At 36.4% G+C, this 11,896-nt stretch overlaps 1 protein-coding gene across 1 annotated transcript in view; it reads left to right on the forward strand.

The window, feature by feature from the left end:
* Positions 1-8,260, forward strand: part of Bmp3 (bone morphogenetic protein 3) — a 28,506-nt gene extending 20,246 nt beyond the window's left edge. Inside the window, exon 3 of the mRNA XM_027939729.2 lies at positions 3,538-8,260. Coding sequence (XP_027795530.2) covers positions 3,538-3,729 — 192 coding nt within the window. The 3' untranslated portion in view covers positions 3,730-8,260. The remainder of the gene's footprint in view (positions 1-3,537) is intronic.
* Positions 8,261-11,896: the final 3,636 nt, after the last annotated feature.

Genomic DNA, 11,896 nt, shown 5'->3' on the forward strand with positions numbered 1-11,896 from the left:
CCAGGCCAGACTGCTCAGCTGCTCTCCTGTTTTGGGTCTCCTGAGCAAAAGCCGGCTCTATATGGCAGGTCTCTTCTTCTGCTAAAGTCGACAACCTGCTCCATAATTCAGAACAGCTGTGCTCTGCCTTTCCCAAATTCCAGGCTTTGCCCTTTCACTGATTCCAATTAGATAGTTTCTGGGCCCTCACACCCATGTGGGCTGGACTGGAAGAGTGGGGAGCAAAACCTCAAGGTCTGGGTCAGGAATGAAGGCTCCTAGCCGATGACATACTCTCCCCCTGCTAATGTATTTGTAATCAAATTCAACTTGAGGACATCACACACAGCTTGGCAGGTGCAACCTGACCACTGTAGATTTCATTCACAGACAGAGCAGTTTGGATTTTTCCGATTTCTAGCCCTTATAGGCAATCTGTTCTCCCAGAGAGAGAGAGAGAGACTCTTGGAATTCTGCCATGAGATGAAAAATACCAACATAGCCAAAGCCAAGTTCTTTGCCTCCCTCACTACCTTAGCAGAGATGGAAAACAGAAATTTCAAATGAAAATGATTGAGCCATTGTTGCTGACAGAGCTCCAAGAAACAAACAAGGATTAGAGGAATGAAGTTACTTTTGCAAGGAATTATGCAAAAACTAGGGATAGCAAAGACAGAACTAGGCAGCAAATAATCCAAATATGTTGCACCAAATATCCCATATGAAAAAAATTCACATTAATTAGTTCAAAACCATACATCCTCAATGAATTGCCTGAATTTTCCAATTCTAATGTCTGGTCATGAATATAAACACTAAAAACATTGAATTGTGATGTGCTGTGTTTCTTAAGCAAAAAATTATCTGACCTGATGTCGAAGACATGTTTCAACCTCATTTAAAAGAGAGGCTGGTGACTGTAAGAGAACAGGCTGGCATTTATGGCTGAAACATTTCTCAATCTCAGTAAAAAGAGTCATGAGTAACACAGTTTGAACTCAGAAACAAACCCAAAACTGTGAACAGGCAATATGCTTCACCCCAGAAAATTACAGCATGGATCATTTGTGCATGACATAATTATTCCTGGTAAGGGGAGCTTGATCAGAGGATTCCATAGTGAGAAAAAAGGGGAAACTCCCTAGTAATCAGAGAGGTTCTGATAAGAAAACACCACCACCATTCAAGGGCTTGTGCTAAATTCCCGCGAGCTCACTAGAGACTACTCATACCCTCATAGTTTCTGACTCCATCATTTATGAGTTGGAGGTTAAGGGGGGAAAAAAGGATAGGAATTTTCCTAGGAAACACCCATGAATATTTTCCATATCTCCGGCAGAACCTTTCATTTTTGGTGTTGAATTTTTTTCCCACAAAAATAGGTAAAATGAAGGGTATGCTGTTTCCTGTAAGTATTTCATCCATTTACCAAATATTTCTTCAGTGTCAAGAGTATACAGTGTTCTAGGCACTGAGGACAGCAATGTGCAGCATATTTATTGCCCAAGGGCTGATCTAATTAAATAGAACAAGTTTGTATAAAATGTAAATATTGAATCATTAGACATTAACAATAATAGAATTATGTTAGAAAATCTGGCTTTAAAAATCTTTTGGGGGTTCATGACAAGCTGTTTGGATGATTGAGTCTTCAGAATAACTTTAAATCAATAGAGAAAATTGTATGTCTGCAAAAGTTCTTTTTAGAAATTACTGATACTGCTAAGATAACAAACAAAGCCTATTGACATCCATGGTTCAATGCTGGTTGCAATTTGGGTGAGGTTCACATATTTTATTGATGATGTAGAGCACCCAAAATGCAAAGTAGAATAGCCTGGACTTTTTTTTTTCACTTAAGGGGCTGTTTTGCAATCAGTCCAAGCTAGTGAATTGAAACTTGACTTCTCCTTTTAACTTATACATAAAGTCCCTCGAAAGTAAGAGTAAAATTAAGACTAATTTTTAAATTATTTATATTTATTCACAATAAGTTGAAGTCAAATGTATGGACTCTTTTTTTTTTTTACAATGAAATTGAAAAGTGCAATGAGACAAAATATTTTCCCTTTCTCTGCCAAAAGGAATCCTTTCCCACCCCCCACAATATGCTGATTTTCTGTATTATTTTCTTCTCCTTTGACTTTTATGTAACTTGTGCCAGTTTCCCATGTTGGAGTTAGGAGTTTGAATTTAAAATCCCAATTCTTTGTGGCAGGAGTGCCTCTAAGCCATAAGAAATATTGCTCAAAATCTTGAAATTAGAGTGAGAGTTTTGACTTAAATCCTATTCCTGACTTGAAGGCTGGCAAATTACCAGATTCCTCTCCCCTCCCCCTTCTCTCTTTGTGTGTGTGTGTGTGTGTGTGTGTGTGTGTGTGTGTTGCTGGGGATCAAACCCAAGGCCTCACACATGCTATGCAAGCACAAGCATTCTACCACTGAGCCTCATTCCTAACCCCCAAATTTCTGTTTTTAAATATGATTGAAACAAAACCAGTTTCACCCACCCAAAGGAGACCATGGGGGAAAAAGTGCTGTTGAAAGCATGGCATCTCTTATGGAGGTCTTCTGGCCATCCTGCAGGACCTAACACTCTGGGCTAGCAAAACTGACTCCTCCCTTCAATGCTTTGAGTTAGAGCAGAGCTGTATGAGGCTTTCTAAATAAAACCACATGTTTCACATGGAAGGTAATGATCCCATTTGGATTTTCCCGGGGAAGAGATTTAACCCAGGCTTCCTTGGTCAAATGTCTGACATCCATGGGATGACCTTGGACCCTCTAGTTTATTCCCACAGGACAAGATCTACTCCTAAAAATACAACTCTACCAAGTCTAAACCCATGGAGCAACAGTGACCCCCAGTGGCCAATGGAGTGGTATTTTTTTAACCTCAATTTGCACTTCTGAAAGTTGAATAATTACATTAATGAAACAGTCACCATCCAATTCATTTTCCTGGCATCTAGTAAAGAAATTAATGCTCCTCTGTCCCACTTAGTTTTATTTTGATAACAATGCATAAACATCACTATAGTAGTGGCATTAAGGCACCTCTGTTAAATAGGGTATTTTTTAGGGTTCTTCATGATTAATGTAGGGTCAAGAACAACAACAAAGACTTTTTTTTTTATTGCAAACCTATTGTTGAAAACATCACTGATATATCAATTCCATGGTTGGGGATTAAATTCTTTGAAGTTAAGTGATTCCTGCTGAAAGAATGGGCTCAAATTCTTACCACTTATAAGCTATTTGACTTCAGACAGGTCATTTAAGCTTTTTGAGTCTGCAAAATGTAAGAAACAGTGTTTTTGTTATAAGGATTAGAGGTGGTCTGTATAAAATGCCTGGAATATAGCAGGTTCTTAGCAAATGACTATCACTTCGGGGCGATGGGGAGCAGAAGTTGGGCATAGTACACTATGTGACATAGTACACTATGTCAGGATTTTACAAAACTGTTGAAACAAATTCATTATATAGGCATTTTGTGTGATGAGGAGTAGAATAACCATTCCACCTAACATGTGTTCTCTCATTTCTTTTCTCTAGTCTTTGAAACCATCAAATCACGCTACCATCCAGAGCATAGTGAGAGCTGTGGGGGTTGTTCCTGGGATTCCTGAGCCTTGCTGTGTGCCAGAAAAGATGTCCTCACTCAGCATTTTATTCTTCGATGAAAATAAGAATGTAGTGCTTAAGGTATATCCTAACATGACAGTAGAGTCTTGTGCTTGCAGATAACCTGGCAAAGAACTCATTTGAATGCTTCATTCAATCATTAGTTTATTTTTATGGACTTTTTTTTTTTTGCACTGCCAATGCATTTTGTTCCAAAAGATTGTTTTATAGTCAAAAGAGAATGAGCAAATAGATTGAAGATTTCTACCATGCAGAACTGGACTGCATTTGTTCCTGAATGTAACTAAAAATAAATTTGTAGTAAATATGGACACATATTTCTTTCTTTTGAAAAAAATCACATGAGGAAAAGTATCAAACTGTTTTTAGAACTGTTAAAGAACATTCTGATTTATTTTTGTAAGGGGCTTTAAAAATAGAATGGAGAAACAGCAGTAGCTTATCATTTATCTCTACTCATTCTAACAACTTAGGGGAAACAGTAATTTCATATTTTTAAGTAGGCTTGTTGCCTTAGATTTCTGAAAAAACCCAACATGTGTTAAATATTCCAGTCAATGTTAATGTTTATATTAGAAGTTCTTCACTTGTTTACCCTTGTTTTCTTTACACAAGTCACTGTGTGCATTGAAGTGAGGGTATGCTGAGTGTGTGTGTGTGTGTGTGTGTGTGTGTACATGTGCCTGGGTCTGTGTCCTCTATAGGTAGTGTACTTAATATGACTCTGTAACTCAGTCTACACAGGATTCCTTGTTTTTCAGTTTCATGTTCTGGCAAGCACCATTTTAGTATGAGAAATTTACTAAAATGGTAGAGCAATTCAAGAGCATATACAGAGTTGCCATTGGATCCTCCATTATACTGGAAATACTGCCTTTTTCAGTTTTCTGCCTTCCAGAAAAGGGAGTCAGCAGCTCAGTTTTTAAAAATCCCAGATGCAACTCATCTTTTGCACTTCTTTCTTATATGTCTTTTCTAAAATTAATTTTATAGTCCTTCCTGTTAGATGCTGTGGTGTACACCAATAATCCCAGACACTCAGGAGGGTGGCTGAGGCAGGAGGATGGCAGGCTTGAGGCCAGTCTGGGCAACTTAGTGAGACCCTGTCTCAAAAAGAGAAAAAGAAAAGAAAAAGAAACTCCCTGTAAAACACAAGAATAGCAACAATTCTTCCTGAGGCCATTGGAATTTTACTTGCTTGATAATGCCTTGCCTTCCTGTGGAATTGCCCATAAACCTTGACTATCAACACTCTCACGTTGGTTGAATATCATTCATCAACCACATCTGGATTAAGGGCACCTTTTTCACACAAATTTGGGCCTTTGCCTTAGTCATGGAATCTACACTTTAGCAAAGCTCACAAAGTTTATCCACCAGGAAAAGGAGTCAAATGTAGATACTATTTGGTTTTTGTTTCATTTCCATTTATCATACATACTTTTATCTCATTTTTGTCCTAGAATATTGTTTTATAAATCTTTCCCTTGCTATATTTGCTTGAGATACAAGAAGCCATTTCAGGCTGTAGATGGTTGTTAGTGTTTTATCTGTGGTTAGTCCTTGTCTTAGTTGAGTATTACCTGGTGAATAGAAATAACTAGTCTGTTTTGGAAGCTGTGCAGGATCAGAAGCCATGGAATTTTGCTGTGTTTCTGCCTGTAGCTATCTATGGTGGTTCAGTCATCTAATAAATATTTATTGAGCATCTATCTATTTTGTGGAAGGTTCGAGTTAACTGTGTGTCTTGTGTCCTCCCTGGTAAAATGAAGAGACTGACCACTTGAGCTGGAAGTCCTATTGGCACTGAAGGTTTGGGTTTTTATTATAAGCTATTCTGTACACATCTTCCTTGAGGGGACTATAGTGATGGATGTGAAAACACTGCAAGTATCTCTGTGCATTAGCCAGATGAAGGAACATCCCCACACTTCAGTGTTGGTAAACCAGTGTGGCATTCTCTGTAGTCTAAGTGGTATTTTATTGGAACCTATTAAAAGGATATGAAGAGAAGCTCTTTGCCACTTTAGAAATATACAAAAGCTGGTGTGGGTGTGTGTTAACTCTGAATGAGATATAACAGGTCTAAAAAATGAATGAAGTTGTGGTGTCTAAGTAACCCTGTTTCCTCTAGTTCACTTCCTTGTTGTTGTTGTTGTTGTTCTGGTACCATAAAGTTAAAGATTCAAACCAAGATGTGGGATGAAATTACTTTCTAAAAATTGTTCTTATCACTGGGTGTGATGGTGCACAGCTGTAATCCCAGTGGACCAGGAGGCTGAGGCAGGAGGATCTCAACTTCAAAGCCAACCTCAGCAACTTAGCAAGATGCTGTCTAAAATAAATAAATAAATAAATATATATATATATATATATATATATATATATATATATATATATATATATATATGAAATGGGCTGAGAATGTGGCTCACTGGTTAAGTGCCCCTGGGTTCAATCCTCAGTACCTCTCACCCCACCCCCCCAAAAAAAATGTTCCTATACATTTGAATGCCAAATTTTAAAGACAGAAATGAACCAGAGTGTCACTGCCATATCTCCTGGTCATACTGTCTTTTTACAAAGAAAATTTCTTGTTCCTTGGTATATTTGATTAAATTCTTAACAGTTTTTCTTACAGATGCATTGATGAAAAAGGCTGGCAATTTTTAGTATCACTTCTCAGCCTCATATACAAATTAAAGTCTGTTGCCTTTCTTAATGTGAATCAATGCGTATTTAATATAGATTAAATACCACCAAATGGCCAAAAATACTTTAAGTAATAAAAATTTCTAAGTACCAACTAATTACAATTTATTGTAAGTAGCAATTGATATGATGATACTACTACCTAAAGAAAGATCTTGGAAAGTCTCTTAGCAATGGAAATAGATTTCCCTGGTAACTTTTTCCAGGTGACTTTATAGCCATCATTCAACCTCCTTTGTATTGAGGACATATTATGCTATCTATGGAAAAAGTTTTATTCCCAAAGAACAAAGAAAGATTGCTGGGTGTGGTGGCACACACCTGTAACCCAGTGACTCAGGAGGCCACAGCATGAGGATTGCAAGTTCAAAGCCAGCCTCAGCAAAAGCGAGGTGCTAAGCAATTCAGTGAGACCCTACCTCTAAATAAAATACAAATAGGGCTGGGGATGTGGTTCAGTGGTTGAGTGACCCTGAGTTCAATCCCCTGTTCCAAAAAAAAGAAAAAAGAAAGAAAGAAAGAAAGAAAGAAAGAAAGAAAAAATTGGCATGGATGAGAAAAGAAATTACATTTACAAAATGCCATGTCCTAAAATTCATGCATCTCTCTCTCTCTCTTTCCCTATTTTCCTTCTTCCCTTTAACCCTTCCACTCTCAACCTTTCCCTAGCCATTCTGCAGTGTGGGAACCCACCCCCCACACACATACACACCGTCATTTTATAAAGGAGTTCTTTGTTCAATAACTGTTCTCTGGAATTCCAATTAAGGGACAGCCAATGTTGATTAGTATTTTAAGAATACTTTATTGTAACCTATGTAAATAGCATACAATTTACAGAATTGGGGTTGTAGAACTTAAACTGGAAGATTGGATTCCTCAGATCTCAGGACTACAGTATTCCAGGTTAATTTTTATATTCACCTAGCTATATATTAACTGTGGATCATTTATTCAGTAAGATAAATTTTTACCTAATATTTCTGTATGACTCATTGTCCATTTAATATTTTCATAGATAATCATATGTGAGTTATACTATCATCAGCCATCTTATAATTTTTAAGATATAACTATACTATTCCGTTTAATCTTGCTACTTTCACTTTTCTCTGTGCTAACAAGTAATGTCTGGACATTGGCTTCTCGTTGAATCAAGGTTGGGTTAGAGAATAGCTTCAGCACACTTAATGTATAAGATTAAATAAGTGATTAAATAAGAAATCTTGGGTAAGTCTGACTTCTCTGTATAACTTTTCTTCCTCTGAGAGCTGTATTTTAATGTAGTTAATAAGTGATAAAATAATCCCCTTTTTCTGAAAACGAAGCTTTCCCTTCAGCTTTTCACACTAGTTTCTGTAAATGTTTTAGATGAGAAATGCTTGTACAGTAAGTGGCAATTTAAAAATATATATATATATATTATATGTATATGGAAAAACTTTAAAGATGCTTTTAATTTATTTAATGACTGTTGCCTTCCTATAATGGTTATAATTTTCATCATTAGAAAATGAGAAAAAAAATCTTTTTTTACTATAGTTCCTAGATGCAACATGAAATTTGGTTCTTTAGTCAAATCCATTTAAAGGGTGTATTGCAGTGAAACTGTGAAGGACACTTCACTACTGATGTGCTAAGCTTTGCTGAATTTGTATCACTTTTCTCCAGTAATGAAGAGCTTTTCATTATATCATATGGAAATAAAAATTGCTTAACTGAATATTTCTCCTTTTCTTTCTCTTCTTTGAGAATGACTGTATTTCTTACATGGTTTAGACTGTGCTACATTTGAAAAGGGGTCATTTGCTTAGGCACAGAATTGAATGTTTTGAGATAGTATCATGAATGGGGCCTGGTAGCTTACTATCAACATGACATGATTAGCCCTGTGGAATAATACTGATATATACCCATAACAAGAAATATCTTATGTCTTTCTAATTTGAGAAATGAAACTTGAATTGTTTCATATTTTCTTTTCTTTTGTTACCACATTTTGTACTTGGAGATTTGGGGTTTTTTTTCTGGGTGTTGGACTCACTTTGTTTAACAATAATTTTATTCCATTATTTTAAGTAGCAATTGATATGATGATACTACTACCTAATGAAAGATCTTGGAAAGTCTCTTAGCAATGGAAATAGATTTCACTGGTAACTTTTTCCAGGTGACTTTATAGCCATCATTCAACCTCTATTGTATTGAGGACATATTATGCTATTATGTATTATATAATATAATATTTAATATTGTATATTAAATATTATGTTTATTACCATTTCCTGTCCATTTTAGACTAAGGATCTAAATGTCACTAATATGATCACTGAGCTATTGTTCAGGCTATCAATTTCTCTTTAAGGAAAAGAGGAACAGAGGTTTAAAAGTAAAATATGCTTTTGTATTATTTTAATGTCTTAATCTATCTCTATCAAACTGTGGTGCTTAATTAAAAATCATAACTTTTCAAAACTACAAGACATTTTTGAAAAATTATTTTGAGCAAATTCCTTAACCTCTCATGGCTTCAATTATTTCATTTTAAAATGAGGCAATGAAATTCTTGCCTCATATGGTCCTTACAAGATTGAATGAGATAACACACATGCATAACGTAGCCAAATGCCCAAAACAGAATGACAACTTTGTTAATATTAATCCTTCCTTTTATTATCATTACTATCTTATCTAGTGTTTCCATTCTCCAAGTGAGGAAATGCAGACCTGTGCTGATAGACATCTGTTTGGATGTCTATACCCATCATGCCCCCTTCAGAAACTGGTCTCCCCCCAACCACAACAGGAAAGGGTTCCTTGACACATAACAAAGATGGGCACCTGACAGAAGCTGGACCAGTAATGGTGAAGCTGGGAGGTTATTTAGCAGCAGGGATGGTGATGGAAGCCCTGTTTTTCACTACACATTGAACAGTTTGAAGCCAGTTGTAGACTGAAGGATGAATTGGGTATAGATAAAGCTTTGGCCTTGCAGATAAAAGAGAGTAGCTGCCTTCTTTCATGATGATATTCCAATTTTTTTATATTGTCTCATAAATTCTGCTTCCCACCCTTGGATTACATTAGTTATTCATAAAAACAAAGTATCCACTCTTACTAAAATTGGTTTGAAACAATGTTTATAATTTGCAACCAAACAAATAAACACACACACACACACACACACACACACACACACGCCCTCAATTGAACTGCTAAGTATGTACAGTGCTATAGGACGACCTACCAAAAAATTGGTATTGGAACCCTTTGAAACATTATGGATACAGCATGATCTTTGAGGTCTTGAGTTTGAGTCCTGACTTTGTTGGTTACCACCAGAGTGATGTGTGCCTTTGAGAAATATTGATGAGATCTTCATTTTATCAGGGTGGTCAATTCTGTAATGAATGAATACTTCCAAAAGAGTCACTGTTGCAATAAGTGCCTTATTTTTCATGCCAGAGGATTTCCCTGAAATATCTCTTGGGATTGGTCTCTATAGCTATTAGAAAGCATGGTGCAGCTCAAGGTTGAGATCTGGAACTTTGCATCCACATCACTCTAGAAGTTATTTAGTATTAACAAACACATTCCACATTGTACAAACATCTACTTTTGTTGATGAAAATGAGCTTGATGATATAAAGCATCAAAAGCTAAACTGTCCACAGTCTCAGAAACCGGAAGTTAGCTGTTTATAATTAAAAATAAGTAAGTATTGACCAATGAAATGAAAACGTACAACAGGAAAAGGCATAATTTTGTAAAATTATATACTTAGAACCACAGCATTCAAAATTTATGAATGTGAGTTTTTACCTGCTGCTCTTTTGAACAAACACACAGACACACAAGCATGCACGACTTATGGTATAATCTTTAAAATTGAGTTTGAGTTATAGTTGTTTTTCAGTTGCATTTGGTACAACCCCCAGATACCAGCCAATGCTAAGTTCTGGGCTTGTGCACTTTTCTAAGATCTTTTGACTCCTGGAATTCATTATTTTCACTTGGTGATCTTCAAAATCACCTCTTGCTCTAGCATATCAGATTCTGTGATCCAAACATCCATATTAGATCACAATTCACAACTCACTTTTGTTCTGATCACCTTAGGGGATCAGGATCATCTTAGGGGAAGAAAACAACAACATTAGTCATGATACAAGGGAAAGTGATAAGAACTGGAGAGAGGTCCAGGAGACTGGATCATCTTTTCTCAGTTTAGAAGGAGATTGTAGGTTCTATCTCACTTCTATCAAGAAATTGTGAGACTCTTCTACCATTCATACCCCTATTTAAAACATTTATCACTCATTTTAGTTGTGAAAATACTTTAAAAATATCTGAATTTTACCTATTATTAATTCGAGAGTATATTATGGGAGTTAGAGACTCAGGCTTGTAGTGAAACAATTTGCATTTGAGTTCAAACCCTGTTGATTGTGAGCTGTGCAACCTTGGGCAAATTATTGAATCTCTCTCTGTTTCCCTGTCCTGTTCTCATGTGTAAAATGTGAACAAAACATAGAACCTGAACTATAGTCTTGTGAGGGTTACTTGAGTTATCACACATGAAACATGTCACTGTTCACGGCACAAAGTAAATGTTCTATAAAGTTAGCTATTTGATTCATTCAATTAACTTATATTCCGGGAATGTATTCACTGGACTCTGAGTAATGGTAAGCATTATGCTCCTGTTACTGATCCAAGACAATAACTGACCCATCCTAGGTCAGAGCCATGCTAGGTTTGTCTGGCTGGAGTTCAGTGGTAGATTTGCCTTGATTGACCTATTCATTTCCATTTTCTCTCAGATGCCTCTGCTTAAAGAAAGTCATCAGAGAGAACATTCGTCCTTTGGTTTAAGGCCGAATGTTCTCTCTGATATGTGGATGCTGATAGAAGTTCACTGGATTAGATAAAGGGGAATGAAGGAAAGGGGCGGGGATGGGAATGGGAAAAACAGTAGAATGAATCGGCCATAACTTCCCCAAATTCATACATGAATACATGACGAGTGTAACTCCACAGCATATATAACCACAAGAATGGGATAAAAATTGGAATATGACATGTCAAAATACACTCTACTATTATGTATATCTAAAAAGAACAATTTTTTTTAAAAAAGAAAATTATCAGAGTTATTATCTCATCTTCCCTCAGAGTTCTCAGAAGCTTTGGAAAATAGAAGTGTCAGAGATGGAGAAAAAGTAATCTTGAATAATGGCAATGTTCGATTGGTGTTTGGATCTGAGGGCTTTCCTCCTGAGTTGAACTTCCCTGATAATTTTTAGGATGACTTCGGATGGTAGAGAAGGCTGTACTAGTTAGCTCAGTTCTTGGAAGATGGAAAAATAAGTTTTGAATACAAAGTTCTGAAAAGGGGAAAGCCAAAGAAGGGCTATCCTGTGTATTCTCAGTTGCCATTTCCTAATGTCCTTAATCAAGAAAAAGGGCACAGAATGTTGCTCCAATACTGTTTCCTCCTAAAGAGTGCAGGGAACTCTTGTTCCTGTCTGGGAAGACTAGAAGTAAGTTATTAATA

The sequence above is a fragment of the Marmota flaviventris genome, chromosome 7, assembly GCF_047511675.1.
Source record: "Marmota flaviventris isolate mMarFla1 chromosome 7, mMarFla1.hap1, whole genome shotgun sequence".
Lineage (NCBI taxonomy): Eukaryota > Metazoa > Chordata > Mammalia > Rodentia > Sciuridae > Marmota > Marmota flaviventris.